This window comes from Plectropomus leopardus, chromosome 8 (assembly GCF_026936395.1).
Source record: "Plectropomus leopardus strain MGB_pleo_1.0 chromosome 8, ASM2693639v1, whole genome shotgun sequence".
Taxonomy (NCBI): Eukaryota; Metazoa; Chordata; class Actinopteri; order Perciformes; family Serranidae; genus Plectropomus; species Plectropomus leopardus.
The window spans coordinates 32,404,850-32,424,938 of NC_142183.1; the positions used below are offsets into that span (position 1 = coordinate 32,404,850).

General features: G+C 37.8%; 1 protein-coding gene across 1 annotated transcript; it reads right to left on the reverse strand.

The window, feature by feature from the left end:
- Positions 1-1,167: 1,167 nt before the first annotated feature.
- Positions 1,168-19,780, reverse strand: guf1 (GTP binding elongation factor GUF1). Its single transcript, XM_042493945.2, has 17 exons — positions 19,321-19,780; positions 16,987-17,098; positions 14,915-15,063; positions 13,583-13,663; positions 13,413-13,490; positions 13,238-13,321; positions 13,077-13,141; positions 12,787-12,990; positions 12,170-12,309; positions 11,754-11,877; positions 9,836-9,968; positions 5,523-5,666; positions 4,925-5,058; positions 4,236-4,337; positions 1,687-1,806; positions 1,514-1,550; positions 1,168-1,419 (listed from the first exon to the last, which is right to left on the reverse strand). Exons 1-17 carry the CDS (start codon positions 19,504-19,506, stop codon positions 1,285-1,287), a joined length of 2,028 nt encoding a protein of 675 aa, XP_042349879.1. The 5' UTR covers positions 19,507-19,780; the 3' UTR covers positions 1,168-1,284.
- Between the last annotated feature and the right edge of the window lie 309 nt (positions 19,781-20,089).

Below are 20,089 nucleotides of genomic sequence, written 5' to 3' on the forward strand. Positions count from 1 at the left end.
GCATAAAGCAAACACGTTCCCAGTTGGTGTTGGCCTCTACCAGGGTTGTAGAGGGTTTGTGATACTCATGGAGAGTATCTCAAAGCAGAGCAGGACGGTTGAAGGGGTCCAGTTTGGGGACCTCAAAATTGCATCTCTCGTTTTTGCGGACAATCACACTGTGACCTCCAGCATGCATTGGTGCACTTTGCAGCCAAGTCTGAAGCGGTCGGGATGAGAGTCAGCACCTCCAAATCTGAGGCCATGGTCCTCTGCCAGAAAATGGTGGACTGTCCCCTCTGGGTGGGGAGGGAGATGCTGCCCCAAGCGAAGGAGTTCAAATATCTCAAGGATAGAGGGTAGAATAGAGCATGAGATGGACAGGTGGTATTGTGCAGCTTCTGCAGTGATGTGGGCTCTCCATCGGACCGATGTGGTGAACAAGGAGCTGAGCCAGAAGGCAAAGCTCTCGATTTACCAGTCCATCTAGGTTCCAACCTTCACCTATGGTCATGAGCTCTGGGTAGTCACTGAAAGAATGAGCTCGCCGATACAAATGGCCGAAATGAGTTTCCTCCGCAGGGTGGCTGGGATCAGCCTTAGAGATAGGGTGAGGAGCTCGGACATCAGGGAGGAGCTCGGAGATGGAGCTGCTGCTCCTTTCGCGTTGAAAGGGGCCAGTTGAGGTGGTTCGGGAATCTGATCAGGATGTCTCCCGGGCGCCTCCCATTGGAGGAGGAAGAAATGAAGAAATGACCTAAATGGTTAACCAATGATCACAGCTATCAATTTGTCGACCAAAAACAAAAAAGACTGATGAACTTATCAGAATGCAATCACAGAATTATCTACACTAAAAAAGCACAGTCATTGATGTAAGATAAATTATCATTTTCTGAACATAAAATTAGGCTCGACATACCTCTGTTTAATAACTTAAAGAGCAAATTTATGTCGTATGATAGATGGAAATCACCGTCACAAGCAGAAGTGTGAATAAAGCATTTGAATATTTGGGGATAAGTGAAAGCAAGATTTGAAGGTTTTAACCGACACTGATTTAGACCAACATGTAATCTTTACATAAAAAAATTCTCCTGGCAAATTATGAGCTGAACGTCAGAGAGAGGAAGCAATGATGCGTATTGTGGAAATCAATTTCACAATCATAGATCACACTTGTAGCAGTTTGCAGCATCAATAAGCAATTTATTGAGAGGAAGTCTGGAAGAACCTTTTATAATAATGACCTGTCGCATATATTAATGACATTATTACATAAGAAGATACTAATTATGTTGCATTTTATTTATCTTTTCTCTTCAGTACATTAATGAAGGCGTCTTTAGGAACTTCCACGCTGCCGATCCGTCTCATTTTCTTTTTACCCTCAGCCTGTTTCTTCAGCAGCTTCATCTTCCGGGTTATGTCACCTCCGTACTACAGAGCCAACACATAAAGAGAGAATTCAGACTGTTTGTAGTACATTTGTATATTCAGGAAGTGTTGAGAGCAAGTAATAATCTTTACTTACACATTTAGCGAGAACATTTTTTCTGTACGCCTTAATTCTGAAAGGCAAATAAAATCATGTCACATTTTTCAGACAGGTTAAAATCTCCTTAGCACATTTCCTGCACAAAAACAATATTTGCCTCTCATATTATTTGAACAAAAACTTTATCCTGCTGCTGATGTTGTACTTACGTTTCCCTTGCAATGATTTTACTTCCAATAGAAGCTTGTACAGCGATCTCAAACATCTGCCTCGGGATGGAGTCTTTGAGTCGCTCACACATGGCCTTTCCTGAGCTGTACGCACGCTCTCTGCAATAAAACACAACTATTAGAGCCAAAAGAATACAATACATAAAATCTAACTGCAGGTAGCACATTAAATAGTGTATGTAGCTACAGCCAGAAGACGAAATGGTGTTAGGTCTTAGCATCATAATATTTTATAAATAGCCCTTGATCTAAATACATAAGGCTAATAATGAAAAAAGTGCGGATCAAACAATCTGTCATTACGTTCATACTTGTACTTGAGTAAATATACTTAGTTACATTCATACATGTATACATAATACTATTTTTCCATCAACTGTAATGATAGCAGCACTACTAACATCTTTAACATCATAATTCATAATTCATAATTAATCGAGAAAGTTAAACGTTTTTTAAAATTAAGGTTCCACAGTGCATTAAAAATACAGAGCTTAATTTAAAAAGCTTTACCAGGCAAGGATCCTCCCTGGAACCCCCTACAGAGGTCTGGGCTAAGCCCCAAATGTCCACAAATCCTAGAAACGCCCTTTTTGAGGGAGTTGGCCTAGCTTAGCATAAAGAATAGAAACAGACGAAAACAACTAGCGTGGCTCTGTCCAATGTTAAAAAATAAAAACAGCGACAGTGCTGAAAACATAACTTACCAAGGGCAAGGTGCATCTGTTGTTTTGTTCTAGTTATTTTTTGATGTGCTATTCTTAAAATTTTAGCGCAAGGCTCCACTCGTCACTGTCACATTTTCCCAGGCAGCCAATCAGATCAAGCGAGAGGCGGCCTTCACTTTTGTTTTTTGGGACCAGTGGGGCGATGGCAGATGCAGACAAAAGGTTGATATCAGTTGTATTTGATGACTATGAAGGTCAGCCCAGTATTCAGATACTAATTGCCAAAACCCATGCACTGAGTTTGCATGAGCAGTCGGCTGAATCGCTCTGGTGAATATAATGCCATTTATTATGCTGATAAACTAGAAAGCTGTTTAACTGTGAGAGAGCTACAGAGTGTGTGAGAATGAAGGAGTAATTTATACCTTGTGTCGTTACAGTTTCATGAAGAGAGAGATGCGAGATGTAAGAGGAAGCATGGGGGAGATAACAAGAGATTAGTTTGTTTTTTCATTAATAACATTTGGTTGCCTGGTTGCATACCCTTCTCCACAGGTGCACCACGTCGTTTTGCCCGGTAAGTTTTGCCATGGTGCTCTCAAAGCAGCTAAGCCTGTAACTAACTCGGTTTCGCACATGTATGTCATTGCCCTCATGCTTCCATACAGTATTTATGATGGCATGGATACAGCCAGCAGATGGCACTAGAGGGCAGAGTCAAAAGTTTTTCATAACACCAAATGAAGCGATGGAGGAGGAAATCGTACCTTTAAACAGAGGCAGCGTTTTAGATGGTGGTGGTCTTTAAGGCTGTTAAATACACTCCAATATGTGGACAGAGAATTTTTTTCACTAGAAATTATCACATGACTAATTTGTTCTGTTCCGCCATTATTTAAATTTCTTCCTCTTACAGGCATGTCTAAATAGAACTACAAGCCACTGCCTTCAAGATCTCTGCCTCCACAGTGGTACTGATCTGTTTCTTCCATATCCGAAAGTTTTCAAAAAAAAGTGCACAAATATGGCCAGAATGGACGCAGAAGGTTCCATCCGTCTACGTGTGTAATGTTGAGCAAAAATGAGCTCTTAGACAAGTTGGTAGAAGAATTTTTAACTTTGGACAGAGCCAGCCTTGCATTTTTTTTATGTTAAGCTTTGCTAATCACCTCTTAGCTTTGGCTCCAAACCATAGACTGTATAACAGAGACGGATATGCATGAAAATGAATATGTACATCTCCCAAAACACTGACCTATTCCTTTGATAGGTAATGCAAATACTTGAGCTCCACCACACAACTGTGTGCCCTTGTCATACTATAAGGTACTTAAACTAATGAGTAAGGACTTCCTAAGCTGCACTAGGCCTGGCTCCAAGGCTAAAGTGTATAAATGGTGAGAGCAGCCATTGTTGGTGAAGCGTAGTGCCCTTTAATTACCAGAGTTTTTACAGGCTTTGGTATTAAGTACATGAGTACAGATCGGGTGTGTCATCACTTTTCACCTGTGAAGTCACTCTATTGTCCTTGTCGCAAACGGAATGAAATCCGTCTTTGCTGTAAAGTCTTTTTTAACAGATAATGTCAAGACTAGCTGCCAAGAGACCATTCTTTAAATCTTGGGTGTTGAATTAATTTCATGCTCCACAGGCTCAGAAGAATCACTGTGGTGGTGAAGCACTGTATAACCTTGGAATGATGTAAACTCATAAAGAAATCTGCCAGTGACAATAATTAAACCATGAGGGCAGCTGTGACGAAGAAAATAAGGCTCTTTTAAGCAGCATCACAGTTACACCTCAGGAAAATTGAAAAACTCACAGCATGTGACTTCAGTTAGGATGTGAAACATACAGTACCTGTGTACAATAGTGGTGAGTTCTTCCACAGGTTGCCCATTCAGCAGAAAATTCATCTTTATCAAATCAGCAGCCTGGTAGCCTGCGTTCTCATAGTCAAAGCTACAGGAGATTATATCATGGGATGCTTGCAGAGTCGGTCAACAGTGATACAGTATTTCATAGAAAGACTCATGCAACATTGTTAAATGTAAGAATGGAAGACAGGTGAACAGGAGAGAGAAAAATGAAAGGAAAAGACTTCTTGCTTTGTGACGGTTTCATTTACTGGATTCATTGAAGCACATAAAGTTTCAGGATGACTAAAAAACTAAGAAAAATTCTATTTTTTTAGCATTTTAATATACTGGTATTTCAAGGCTACAAGTGGGTAACTTTCCACCATGTAAGTATAAACAAGCTCCAATATACATATTAAAGCAACAGCTGGTAACTCTTATGAAAACATTTTTTTGTCACATTTAATGAATTTGCCACTTTATTCACACATAAACAAAAAAAAATCATGTTTCTCCTTCTTGTGGTGTTTCTTTTGCAAGAATCACACCTGTGCCAAATTATCCGAAAAGATTTCTTCCTCTCCAAAACAAAGAGACCCGAGAATTGAAACAGGTAAAAAAAGGTCATTTTCAGTAAGTGTTTCTGATTAACTGTGTGTATTTATGTGTGTCATACTTGCTTTATTTTACCTGGCATATCCAGAGGACAGCGATTTGAGGAGGTCATAAAAATCCACAACAATCTCGTTTAAAGGGAAGAGATACTTCATCATGACGCGCTGGTCGTCTATGTACACCATGTTCTTCTGGATGCCTCTGCGATTCTGTAAGACCACAATGACATGAATTCAGTATTTTTGCATCAATTTACAGTCTCAATAACCTAAGAAGGACGTGGATACACTTCTTTTAATGTGGAAAATCTCCTAAACATGTGACAAACATTTTCAAAAAAAACAAAAAAATGTTCTTGTCTTATTTTTCCAAGCATTGTTTTATGTTTGGCTCCCAACCAATTCATCAATTCAGTAAAAAGCAATGATGCAATCTAATATCTCATGTCAAACTGCATTTCCCAATAATCGGTAGGACGAATGCACTGTGAGCTCTTTCTCTGATTTAATAGAAAGAGATCTACACTTGAAACAAGATGATTAAAAGACAGATACATGTGTCAGAGGTAAATAAAAATGTATCCCCAAATGGCGCAGAAAGAACACATTCAGGTAAAAAAGTTTAGACGACAATTTTTCATTGATTTCAGTTGTACTGGCTATTTTCCTCTTACCAAGCAGAGAGTCATGATCTTGCCGATGTAAGTGTCTGGAGCGAGGATGGTCCCCAGTACCACCGGCTCCAGATACTCTGAAACCACTGATCTGTCTGGGAACTGAGCAGGGTTCACGATGGTTATCTCCTCACTGCCGTGTTCCTGCAACAACCACCAACAAGATTTATCCTTTCAAATAAAACTCACACATCTGCTGTAGGTGTGTGCCATACCACATCATTCACAATAATACCTATATAACATGTTTTATTTATTTATATGGTTATGATGGCAATATTTCGACATGGTGGCATAATGACATCATACTTATAGACACAGCAACAACAAGGATGACAAAAATAAATAAATAAAAATCATAATGGCCTCCTACCTAAGCCACAGCCCCTAGTATAAACCAGTGGAGAAAGAGGGTGAGGAGTGTGTTTAATATAAAAAAATAACAGCAAGGTTACAGCTGAAAATGGACAGGTTTAATATTAATGGTCTCCATTAACACAGGCAGGGCCAAAAATCTAGCTACCTCTTTCTTTTCTTGTTTTTGCTTTGTTTTTTGTTTGTTTTTAGTTGTTTGTTTCTCTTTCTGTTTATTTTTTTGTTATTAACTTTAGTTTTTATTTTATTGTTATTAGTACTGTTTTGTCATACTTGTATATTTCTTGTGCTCTTTTCATTAGAATGGAAATGGGAAAGTACGAGGTATATGCCAAATAAACAGTACATTCTGTTAATATTACCATTGAAAATGTACTTAGTAGTTTGAAGATAGACACGAGAAAGGCCAAAAGTATAAGTATGAGAAATCATTATAAACATCTCCTCTGTGTTATGTGTTCTATGTTTTGTATAATAAGGTATAAGGTAGATTTATTTGTCATTTTTTAAATGTAGTTTAAAAAATGAAATCAAAATTTGTCACTAAATCCTGCAACATCCTTTGGAGTTGAAAGTTATGTAAATAAAATAATAATACTAAATAAAAAGTTTTTAAAAAAGTGATAGTCCAGTCAAAAAATAAAAACCCAAAACACTCCAGTAGCTGTGTGCCATATCACATCCCTCATGGTGATACCTATATAAAATGATTTTTTAAAACTCCTATGGTGATGATGGCAATATTCCGACTTGTTGACATAATGACATCATACTGTTACACACACGGCAACAACAAGGGTGGCTAAAAGCGAAATTGCTAGCTGTCCAACGGTGGAAAAGCTAAGTTGAAAAAGGGAAACGACTTCAGAAGTGTGAATCAATGTCTTCATTAGCCCAGGAGCCTGAGCTACAGTCGCAAATGTTTTATGAAGAGCCCTGGAGTTTTCAAACCCTTTTGGCGATTAGTTGTTCAGAATAAACTCAGTTTGCGGCTCCTCTGGCAGCAGCACGATGTCTCGCTGCGTGCATTCAGGAGTTAACATCACCAGGTCATTTTGTCATAAGCCTGTTGTAATGTAAGCCTACATGAAGCTTAAAAAAAACTAATGTGTGAATGTGGGATAGTCATCGCAGCATAACAGCCTGTTAAAATAGAAGGTTTCTGTGTGTGTGTGTGTGTGTGTGTGTGTGTGTGTGTGTGTGTGTGTGTGTGTGTGTGTGTGTGTGTGTGTGTGTGGTCAGTGCTGTGTGCCTCAAGTTACAGCGGGAAAGTAGAGCGGAAAATGCAGAGCATACAGTTCCAAGTGACCGAAAAAACAACTTAATCTTTTTGGATCTTCCAAAGAGAACAAAGGATAAGAAGTTGGCTTTTGGAGAAATATGTTTATATATATGACCTATAAAAATTATACCACTTCATATGTTGCTGTTTTAAGTTCTTGAAATGAATGATAAAATATTTTTCAGTATTTTGTCATATCATCATTGCCAAAATAAAATATCATTATATTTTTTTAGGGCCATATCGCCCAGCCAACAGCCTTAAAATATGGCTGTGAAAAGTTACCTGCTTGACCATATACTTTTATCATACTTCCACTGGTGTAAACTGTAACTTATGATTAAAAGTTTCCAAGTTGCTGCCAATGAGATGAGAAAAATGCTTTTCCAAAAAAACTCAACTTACATACATGATGCATCATGCTGTGATCTCCCCTTGGCAATAGTAGAGTTTATTTGCCCTCTCAAACACTTCACATGAAATTTCTCCCGTATGTTGTTATACAGCCAAGCGCCAGCTAAACCTTGAGAGCCTCCGTTTATCATTAATTCCAAGTTAAGTTACAACTTTGAGAGTATTTTTTAAAATGTGTTAAAAGGTAGCATATCTCAAATTTCCAAGTAAAGGAGGAAAAATACTCATATTATACTTGTTTAACTGGCTCACATCGGATCATAAATATGCTTACGTGCTTCAGCGCAGAGCTTTCATCAACATGTTTCAGGGAAACAGATTCAGTTCAGTGATATGTTAAAGGACACAGATTATTACATACATTGTTTCTTTAACATGATATGCCAGACAGGGACCAATCTCAAGTGCAGTTCAATCCGATTTCGACCCCATTATAGACCATATGAGGCTTCACAGAACACTGTGGCCATCACTGAGTCACTGTTACAACACTAGATGGCAGTAAAGGCACATGTGAATGAATAAACATTCATTTCAGCTGATCTTCCAGTGGTCACATTCAAAGTTTGGGTTTGAAATGATTACAAATAGTCATAACATAAAGAGCATTTTAAGCAAAAGCCATCATTAAGTCTGTTTGGTGTCAGAGTTGAGTGTGTACATTATATCCAAAACATTACTCTCTGGGACAGTTTCCTTAAAACATCTCCTCCTCTAGAGGGGACCATGATTTTCTCGATACACAGCACCTTAATGAAGAGGGTAAACTGTGGTTTTCTTTAGCATTAAGTTTAGGAATTGTATCGTCCATGTTGCCTGTACTAATTGCAGTTTTGTGCTCTGATATTTTTGCCATTTGGTGTGTCCAACATATGCTGCACCATGACGGACATAATAAAATATATAAATTACATGAATCATTTTAAATTTGAATACATTCCTGAAGTGGAATTTTCTTCCAAGTGCGGGGATAATTTGTATTTGCTATATTGTTGCAGCAGGCATATCTCTACATGTTATATGTTACATGTTATTTGTTATAAGCCATGTAGAGGCAAGTTCAAAGTCATTCAAAGTCTGTTCTTGTTTACTGAGCTTTGAGAAGTTTAGATCATTTTCAAATGTATGCCTGGTTGATTAAAATCTAAATAGTTTGACCCCTCCTCCACTATAATTCAGGTACATCTTTAGTGCTGCTCTTGGTACATATTTACTTTATGCACATTTTTTTCTTATGTCTTTGGTAGTTATTTAATTCTATGTACATATTTTTTGTTCTTTATTTTCTCTTTGAACGCTTTTCTTTGCACTGTGGGTATGGAGAGAATCTGATTTTTTATGTCTAACACACAGAGCAGATTTGACAATAAAGTTGCCTTTGACGTTTACTTTACTCTATGTACACACTCACTCAGTAAGTTCTGTTAGATGGTTAACATTATCTGCTGTACGAGACTGTAACATACTGTATTGTCGCACTGCATTTGGGCAGTCAGCTTTTCTGTAAAAGCTACAAATCAGTGGAGCTCTCTGCCTGATGGTATGAGGAGCAGCAGCTCTATCAGGTCTTTCAAAACCACCTTTAAAATATGGTTAACAGCTGCTCAGCTCAGCTGTACTCACTGACCATGAAATCTAGATTTTATAAATTAATTTAATTTGACAAGCATTCATTTGTGATGCGCTATTGTGTGTAACTTTGTCTTATGTGTTTTGTGCTTGATGTGCTTTTAGTGTATCATGAGTATCATGCCATCACGCCATCTAGTGTTTGGTTGTGATAGTCAGTCAATGACGGCCACAGTGTTCCGTAAAGCCCCGTCTTGTATGTAACGGGGTTTAAGTCTAAGCTAACGACACCAGAGAGATTAGAAAAGAAATGTGATTGGTCAAACAATAACTGGTTGCAACTCCCATCTATGCAGAATATATTACTGGACATATTCAGTTATTCATATTACTGAACTGAATCTGAATACCTGAAATGCTCTAATGAAGGCTCTTTGACGGATTTCTGTTGTGATGTGAGCTTATTAAACAAGTGAAACGCAAGCATTTTGTCCTCCTTTACTTGGAAATTTGGGATGTGCTCATTAGATTTTGGGTTTAAAGCTCCACTGAAAGTTCTGTATTTTTAATAGCAACCACCTTTTCAAACACAATTAAAAAAATGCTGACAGAAAAGCAGAAGCCCACCTCTACTATAAGAACAGAAAATATAGAAGCAGGAAGTGGCTCTTACCTTGATGAGTTTGGGTGAAGTGAGGATGGCCTTGTAGGGCACGGTGGGTGCTGTTATTATGACAGAGGCATTGTATTCCTGCTCCAGCCTCTGATTGAACACCTCCATATGGAGAAGACCCAGGAAGCCGAGTCTGCAGGGGCACAGAGAGGTGCACAGGGTCACTCAAAGTTTAGAATTGATATTCATGCTTTTCATTACAAAAATCCTGTTTAGAAAGACTTTATCCTTGAGCAAGACTCGCTGTAGGCACAGACGTTTCCAGCAGTCTCTCTGTCTGTCTGCTAAATTTGTGCTAAAGTTAGGCTTTTATGTCTATTTTTCAAATCTTGGTGGAGCTTTTTGTGGTTGGCTTTGGACAATAGCGGCTTGACTCATCACAATGACAACATCAACTCACCAGCCTGCAAACTCTCCTTATGCTGATGCTAAGCTGAAGCAGCCATGAGAGCTGCCCTCTCGCTGCATGACTCGCCCATCGTATCTACACGTCTGTCAACAATCAGCCCCCTTTACTGGTTGCCAAGAAGTATAAGTCTTGACGAAATTTTTATTTTTTTTGTGATTAGCAAAGGTTACATCTTGTTACAAATAAAAGTAATAGAGTCTTCATGTATTATGAATTATGAAGTGCGTTATAGCCAAATTTGTTCTCATAATTATTTACTACAGTAGCATTGTAGCAGGGCTTGTCTTGTACTGGTGGTGGGTGAGGTTTGTTGGGGTATGTTGTGTACGCTACAAATGTGTCTGCAGCTCCACATGTCTCACGTCTGCTAGATAAATAAATGATTGATTGATATTAAATTGCATCTTCAAAGTTAAATCACTTCCACTAATGGAATCAATTACAATTTCATCATCTAAACGTATATGACCAACGATGTCAAATAAACTCTAACTTGGCAGTGAAGTATGGCAACATATGCTATGTCCCAACAAAAGTGGTTCACCCACCTTATTAACCCTCAGGGCCCGTTTTAATATTACACACACTCGTATCGCTCTGCGCACAAAATGAACTTTTCAATATCAAGCGTAAAAAAATATTGTGCATTAATATCATTTGCTACTTACATTGAGTTATTTAACCCTTTAAATGCCAGTTGTTTGTCATAATGCCATTATGTTTTTAGATGAAAAAGAAAAACAGACAAAAAAAATGTTTTTCTGGGGTTCTTTTTGATTATCACAGCCTGGGATATGTTGATGACTAGCAGCAACATTGATTGTGACAGTGCACCTAGTGGAAATAGGACGCATTTTCTCCATATTCCAGATACGATAAAAAGTCATCAGGTAGAAAATAGTAAAAATGACAAATTCCAAAGCAAAAGCCCTGAATGACACCCAGAAATAATACAATGTGTGTTTTTATGTTTTGATGGCTGTGGGATCAAAAACTGCAGTTTGAATGGGTTTCAATGGTGCATTTTTTTGTGCTGAACAGTCTGAATGTAACAACTTTGTTTCCACAGTGTAACTTAGACTTTGTGTAGGAGCTGAGCTGGAAATTCCAATATTAAATAAAAATACAAAAAAATACGAAAGCTATGCCACATGCACGAACACACCCAAAATTATAAAGAAACGAAGAATGAAAAGCATGTAAAATGCGTCAAACAATGCATCCCTAAGGGTTAATTATATTAAATGATGTCCAGGTTTGTGTAGAAACTGGTGAAAGATCTTCTAAATGTGGTGTCTTTTGAAGAAAAGTGGAGAGTGTTTCTGCAACAACAAATTACTTGAAAAACCTCCAAGCATTCTGATTGCTTTAGGGGTCAAAACTTCCCTGGTTGCACTGCTCAGTGTCCACACTCCGCTTTTAAGAAACTAACATTGGAACGGATCACTACATGCGATGTGACAGGGAATAAAAACAGTTTTCATTCTCATTCAAAGGAGCCGTCCTCACCTCCAGCCTGCTCCCAGGGCCAGACTGCTGTCTCTCTGCAGTGTGACACTCGAGTCATTCAGGGTCAGCCTCTCAATGGCGCTGCGAAGTCCCGGGTACTCTGACTGGTCCATCGGATACATGCCTGAGGGACAGAAAACAAGAGACAGAGTGCACATCATCAGCAAAAAAGAACTCTTTTCATTTACTGTGGAAAGTGCTGAGCGCACTTACTGTACCAGCTAGAGGACACAACATGCACGGAGGGGGTTTCACTACATGTCCAGTGATACTGGGATATTTAGGGACAATATTTTTATGTGCTGAATAATTCCATCAGTGCATGTGGTGTTTAAAAGAACAGTGTCATCAGTCCCGCTTCTTATTCCAAATATTCAGTAATTTTATTTGCTGCGGAGGAAACAAAACTTTGTTACCAGCAAAGACCATGGCTTTGGCGGGTTTAAACCCTGGAAGAGCTTCCACCGGCTGCTCCTGGAGGTAGAGTGTGTCGCCGATCTGGGCCTCCTTCACATCCTTCATCCCTGCTATGATGTAGCCCACCTGGCCTGCAAACCTGCACAGCAGTTGAGGAGAGTTACGCTAATGCAATGCAATCAAACACGTTAGCGGACAGTTGGACGAATGCTCAACAAATTCCTGTGATTATCAACATTGATTATCACTAATAAAACTGTGCACATACAGCACAGCAGGCTGGATTGTTAATCACAGGTAGCTGCAGGAATACAGAGTCTGATTTCACACAATGAGCCTCAAGCAGGAAGCGATATATATATATATAAACACATTTACTCTAATTTTGTTTTTGTATCTGCAATTTGTTTTTAGCACCCACTGATTTCTGGGTTCACAAATGTATTCTTACTTTCCTCTTCTCTTAAGTAATAAAAAACACTTAAATAAGACCTCTCTTAAATAATACATTTTTTAATTGTTCGCTAAATGTTCTAGCTCTAATCCCAATACCAGTTGCATTGGATGAGATAACAGGTAGGAGAAATGAGACCAGAGGAGGAAGAATGACACGTACAGTTTCTGGGTTGGGTGCTCGTCTGGCCGGAGAAGCCCCAGCTCGTTAACTTCATAAGTTTTGCCAAGATGTGCCGACACGATCCGGTCCCCTTTCCGGACCCGTCCTCCAAACACAGCAATGTTGGCTACCACTCCTCTATAGTGATCGAAATTGGAGTCGAACACTAGGGCTCTGAATGGGTCATTGATATTCGCCACAGGCCTGAGAATATTTTAAAAAAAAAAAAGTCACTTTAATGCATCACACATGTTTTAATGTGAGAAATTAAACCAAATAAATCTTCTTACGGTGGAATTCTGTCCACGATCGCTTGGAGAACCTTTTCAACATTTGTTCCAAGTTTAGCTGAAATCTGAAATAGATTAAATCACAAATAAAGCTTTTTTTTTTTTTTTTTTAATAAGTGTTACTGAAAACTAAAAGGCAGCTTTCATGTGCTCCCACTCACCCTGATGCATTCTTCATGCGGAATATCAAACACCTTTTCAATCTGTGACTCAACTCTCTCTGGATCTGCATTTTTTAAATCAATCTACGGGAGAAACGACAAATTAGAAAGGCACGCTGAACAGCAGTCAAGTAGAAAAATGAGATTAAACCAAAAAAAATAGGTCTCTTGGTACCTTGTTGATGACAGGAATGATTGCCAGCTGAGCTTCAAAAGCCAGGTAGAAGTTGGCCACCGTCTGCGCTTGAACCCCCTTCACATGACAGCAAAAATATTAACAACTACATTACATACATCCACAAGAACTCTCTGAGAACAATGGGAGCAGTGGAACTAGCTTTGTACCTGATTGGCATCAACAATCAGCAGGACACCTTGACACGCAGAAATCGATCGAGACACTTCATAACTGAAGTCAACGTGACCCTGCAGCAGATTTAAAAAACAGTTAGACATGATAATGACAAAAGAGTTGTAGACTTATTTTCATATCTCTATTAATGGACAACTTAAGTGACAGATTTTTTTTTGAAGGGTTTTTTTTTCGCTCTTGCAGTGAGAGGCCAGTTTTGTCTGAGGTAACTGGAATCAGTACTTTGGACAAGAGAGCTCATGCTGTAGTTGAAATCTGTAAATTAAAAATTGTAGAAGTTCCACATTATCAATCCATCTTAAAGCCTCCTGAAACATGGCTTGAAATAGTGAGAATGAACATATTATATCAAAGTTGAGAGTCTCATTTCGAATCTACAAAAGTCTGAGTGAAAATAAATGTTGCCAGCTATTTAGAAAACTGAGCTGAAAACAGCTCATTTTGAGGATAACAGTATTTCTCCAGACTCTGTGGGCGGGGCAGATCGCGTTTTGAGTGACAGCTCCCTGAATCCCACCTTTGTCGGCTGTCTCGTCTCCACGACAACAGCCACGGAGCTAAGCAGAGTCCACGTGCTACAGCTCGATCTGTTCGTCCCTCTGACTCTGACTGCGTTCCTGAATCCAATCTGAGGCTCTGCACTAAAATGAGAGAGCTGTTCAAAGTCGCGGAGCGTTCTGCTTCTCTATGAATTAACCAACAATTAAGTTCATCACACATTCACTTCGTTCAGTGCTTTGCTGCTCCTTCTTCCCAGACAGAGTGCCCAGAGTCGCTCTGACACTCCCAGAGTGCATTGCTCTGGATAATCGAGCGGTACATTCCAAAAGCGCTCCGAATTTAACCACGGTTCAGTTTGTGCCAGAGTGGCTCCGGCACTCAGAGTGAGTGTTTCTGAATGCACCCTGACATTAAATTTTTGATTGGCTTTATCCAGATTACATGATATTAATCGGGGATAACCACGCCCAAATCAATACAGCTTCAGGAAACTGTGAAAAAACTAAAATGACAATGTTACTATTTTGGATTGAGCATTTATATGTGTTTTATTATGCATGTAAGACTCTAAATTACCTATTAAGACAGTTTTTGGTGATCTGGGTTCCTAAGGGATTTAGGGTTAAAATCCCATCTATTTGTTTTGATTGCATTTTCAGTTATTGTAGGGAAATTATGGAACACATAAAATCTTTCAATCTTTCACTCTTCACTTTCTCTTTGCTGAGAAGATGCAGCAACCATGAAGGATGAGAAAAGGAAGCAGTTCTTCTTCCTGACATCACACTGAGCTGATCACTTACGGGCGTGTCGATGAGGTTCAGGAGGTACTGCTGTCCCTGGTGGCTGTAGAATAACGAGGCCGTCTGAGCCTTCACCGTTATCCCTCTCTCTCGCTCTACCTGAAGCTTGTCCAACACCTGCTTGTTCTTCTCAGTCTTTGCTATGGCACCTGATGGTCAATGACACCCATTAATAACACAGTGTGTTACTTCTAATGATGTTATAAACAGCTTTTGTGATACGAAAAAAATCTAGTCTGAACCTCATAAGTGATTCAATGGTTGACAATGTGAGTGTCAGTCCTCTTCAGAAATATCAAATATCATCCATTTTTAGAAATTGAACCCTTTAAATGCCAGCTTTTTGTCAGAATGCCACTATGTTTTTTTCTGAATATCACAGACTGGGATATATCAATGATTAGCAGCAACACTGATTTCTATAAATTATTAATTTTTGTGCAGTGTCCAAAACTCACACTCATACCACTCTGCACACAAGATGTGCTTTTCAAAATCAGGCTATAAAAAATATTATAAATAAATATGATTTTCTACTTTCATTTTTTAAACCAACATCAGCCCTAATCATAAATATCAAATATTCATTAATGTTCAGAATTTCAACCCTAAAAATGCCAGGGTTTTTTTCATGACATCACTGTGTTTATCGATGGTAAAAAACAAAAAAAAACCCACAAAAAAATGAATTATTTTCAACAGAACATTTTTTGTTTTTTGTATTAATCACAGCCTGGGAGTTGTAAATGATGTGTGGCAACATTGATTGTGACAGTGCACCTAATGTATTTCCTCCATATGCAAATATATGGTAAAACTGAAGTCATCAGGTGGAAAACAGTAAAAACTACAAATTCCAAGGTGTTTCATGTGTTTCAATGATGCATTTTTGCACTTAATACTATGAATGTAGCAGTTTTGTTTGTGTATTTTAGACTTACTGTGGGAGCTGAGCCAGAAATTCCAAGATAAAAATAAATAAATAAATAAACAATCTTGCCAAAATGTATGCCATATGCATGAATACAGCCAACATTATCATAAAATGGAGAATGAAAAGTGTGTAAACAGTCACTAAGGGTTAATGCAGGGAGTGTACAATATATTTACTGATTCTAACACTCAATTTTCACATAATCAATATCCGTATGTGTTCACACCTAAACCCAAAATTCTGATAATTCTTCAGGAAAAACTGTTGATTACGCGGACAATATGAGAGAGGACTTAAGAAAGATTTTAAAAAGACTAAAGACTAAAGACAATGTTAGCTTTTAGTCACACAGATTTCACAGACTGGAGATTTTGAGGGGTCACTATTTGCGAGACTACGACTAAATTCACTCTGAGATTATTTCCCATTCTGCTTCTGGTGGAAAATATTACACCAAAGTCACTTCTAGAAATATGACACATTAATAACGTGCCCTCAAAAACACATTACACTACAAACACAGGACAAAAGGCTGAACATCTACAGTGTTCTTGTCATTTCAGCATTCACGTAATCCATACAGGTAAACTGTATTTGCATACAAACTTTTTGCATACAAATGTTTTGGGATTTTGTGACCTCAACTTGCTGCCAGCCTCTGTTGGTTAGTTGTGTTATTTTAGTAGGAGGAGACCGTGGGAATGAGAGGCAAACCGTTTCTAAATTTATGAATTTTCACTTAAATAAGCACTTGTTGGTGGATCAGATACACGCCAAAATAAACACTGACTCTTGTTCACTCCACAACTGTTTCTCCTCCTTTTCCACCATGTTTGCTGACTATCCAGTTTTTTTCATGTCACTGAACTTCACTTTTTGCATGAGCAAAGACTGAAAACTTGGATGATATTTAACATGTTTGATTTTGTTGAAAAGCCAAGATGGGAAAACACTGACTGCAGACAGCTCGGACTGAGTTTTAGGACCACCTTTAACCAAATAATGGAGATCACGTTAGTGCACACCGAGGGAATTTAAACTCTCATGACTTCTTTTTCATGTCCCTTAAAAAGTCGTTTGGTGTAATGCCACAATGAGGTGCAAAAAAGCTGATGTTCAGTGTGATGAGAAAACATACCTGTCATCTCCAGCAGCCTGTCAGCCAGAGTGCTCTTTCCATGGTCAATGTGAGCGACGATGCAGAAATTCCTGATTCTGTCCACAGGGAACTTCGACAGGTCAACAGTGTCCTCAAAAACAAAAGGAGACACACCTGCGAATTATTATGTAAGTCACTCAGCAACTGCAGATTATTACAATAACCCCTCTGGAAGAAAAAATTTGGACAGATTATTTTTTCTATATCTGTGCTGAACCACAAGCGGAGTGAACAGCTTTATGAGCTTGAGTTTCTCAGCACTTCTAACCCCTTTAGTTTAAGTGTGCCCTTCAGCAGCAATGGTGGAGGATGTATTCAGATCCTTTATTTATGTAAAAGTACTTTGTCACTACTAAAAGTTCTGCATAGAAAATGATTCTTAATGAAATATGTACAATCAGGTACAATCAGGGATATTTAGTGCTATAAATTTAGTGTATAGTACTGAAAACAGATGCACTCAATGCAGAAAAATTGAAATCAACTCAGTGAATCAAAATAATTAAAATATTGAATTGAAAGGAAAAGCAACAAGTCCTCATATTTGGGAGTCTGGAACCGTGAAATGTTTTACATGAAAAATGACTTAAACGACTAACTAGAAACTAAAGTTATTACTCTGGTGGAGTAAAAAGTACACTATCGTCCTAGTAGAAAATAGCATGAGATTTAAATACCCAAATAAAGTAGAAGAACCTCAAATTTGTACAGGAGAACAGTACTTGGGTTAACGTACTTAGTTCTTCTACCACTACTGCTCAGCTATGTGTCTGTTCAAGGTTTTTACCTCATTAAAAGAAGCAAGAACTACCACACTGTTAAATTACTTCAACGCAAGTCCTGCATTCAAAACCATACTTAAGTATAAGTATGTATTATCACCAAGTGCCAAAAGTAAAAGTAGTAATTCTTCAAAAACAAAAAGTAAATAGTGTGTTATGTTTAGCTTTAAAAGTAGAATTGTCTTAACTCATAAACACTTAATGCAACAGTTAATCAGACAAACTCACATGTAGAATCTAAATTTGGAGATGCATAGTTTTCATCAAAGATAAGGGGTAAAATGCTGCTAAACTAAAGCTGTCAGACAAATGTAGTGGAGTAGAAGTATAAAGCTGCATAAAATGGGAATACTCAAGTAAATTAAATGTACACATATGAATATAAGTTTGGGGATTTTTTAAAAAAATATTTGTCTCAGTGCTAGTTGTATAAACAGATCGACAACCAATCTATTACTGTGCAATCTGTAAGTATATGACTGTAAATATCGCTTGGAAAATAAATATGAGATTCATCTTGACAACAACAATGATATCAAAATATAAAAGATTATGTTCGCAGTGCTGGAGTAGTTGTGGAGAAAATAATGCCAATTATTTACAGATTTTTTTATTCATGCAAAGTATTATATACCTTTTGGTTGGAAGTATTAAGGTTGAGGGAAGACATGTTTAAATTTCATGGAAAACATGACTCACAAAATAAGGAATATGGAAGCTGTATTTGAGAAAAAGTGGATTTTGGAAGATGGGGAACTGTAACTGTAATTTAATTTTATGTATACAAATGCGTACAGTGTATAACTAACTAAAATCAGGTAGTCGTTACCTCTATTAAATTGTCTGCATGTCTTAAACTTTTCCTTTTTTTTCTTTCTTTCTTTCTTTGGCAGAGATATTGGTTTTTTTGTCTTTTAAGATATATATATATGTATAGAGAGAGAGAGAGATGGGAAAAAATAAGTATATATAAAAAAGAAATCTGTAAATATAAAGCACCTTCCACAAATACAAAAAAAGATTTCTGAACTCATAAATATTTTGCAAATATAAAGGTTCTGCAAATACAAAAAACAAAATCTACAAATAAAAATACATATGTCTTTGAATACACTCAAATAATTTAAAGAGCATTTGTGAATACAATGTATTTTTGAGATTTAACAAATCTTTTTTATTTTTTGGTATTTGTTAAAGGTGTTTTAGATTTCGCATTAACACGTGGATTGTTGATTTGTTCACACAAACAGTTCTGAGACAAATGTAGCATATCTCTATAATCAGTCGGACTACAGTGCTTGAGTAAATGTATTCTATTGCATATAATATAATAATATATATATTAATATTTGTATTTGGTCATTCAGTCTCCCATTCAAACTAAGAGCTTTCAGCTTCCATCTGTAAAGCTGTGATAATATTAATTCATATAAAATAATGCTCTATTGATAATGAACGGCAAACATATAACAGAGAGCTCATGTTTCCCAGTGATGGAGTCAAACTTAGTTGTGCTGCATGTTTTCTTTACCTTGTCTGTTTGTGTGCTGACCATGTTGAAGCTGCTGGTGAACACGGGCAGCCTTTTCATCCAGCGGTGTCTCAGCTGCGTGTAGCTCATGTTATAGCTTTGTATTTTCCTTCTGTACACTTTAAACTGTAAAACACGTCTTATTAAAGGTGTTTCACACCATCGTTTCACTAGAGACAACGACATGTTTCCGTTAAGGTACCGACTCAGACACCTACCAGCATGAAGGATAAACTTTTGGCTAACGTTAGCTAGCTAGCTAGCTCGCTGTGGAATACCTCCGCACTAACATTAATGTAATGTAGGCTATTGCAACATTAAGCTAGTGGACTGTCACCACGGTAAAACAAATACACCTAACGTTGTCTTTAAAGTAAATAGTCCTGTAATAACCCCGGTGCGTGAGTTCTAGGGGTGCTGACATTTTGGGTGATAGTTCAACTGCAAAGACTTCTGGGAAATGCTGTTGACTTTTTTTTCAAACCAGAGATTATAAAAAAGAAGCAAGATGACTACCTGCTCTGACTTCCGTTTTCTTTTATGCCAGCAAGAGCACGCGATTACACCGTCGAAGCTTTCCTTCAAAATGATACTGTGATAAACTGTTACACTTTCGTTGTGTAGTGTATGAAATGTAACTGTAGTGCTAACGAGCGTATCTTAAGCTAACTGCTTTTCTATCGATCTGTCCATTTTTTTTAATCATATGACTAGATATTGCAGCAGTGCGTGTCTGCTTTTTAGTGTAGTAGACTTTTTATCCACTTAG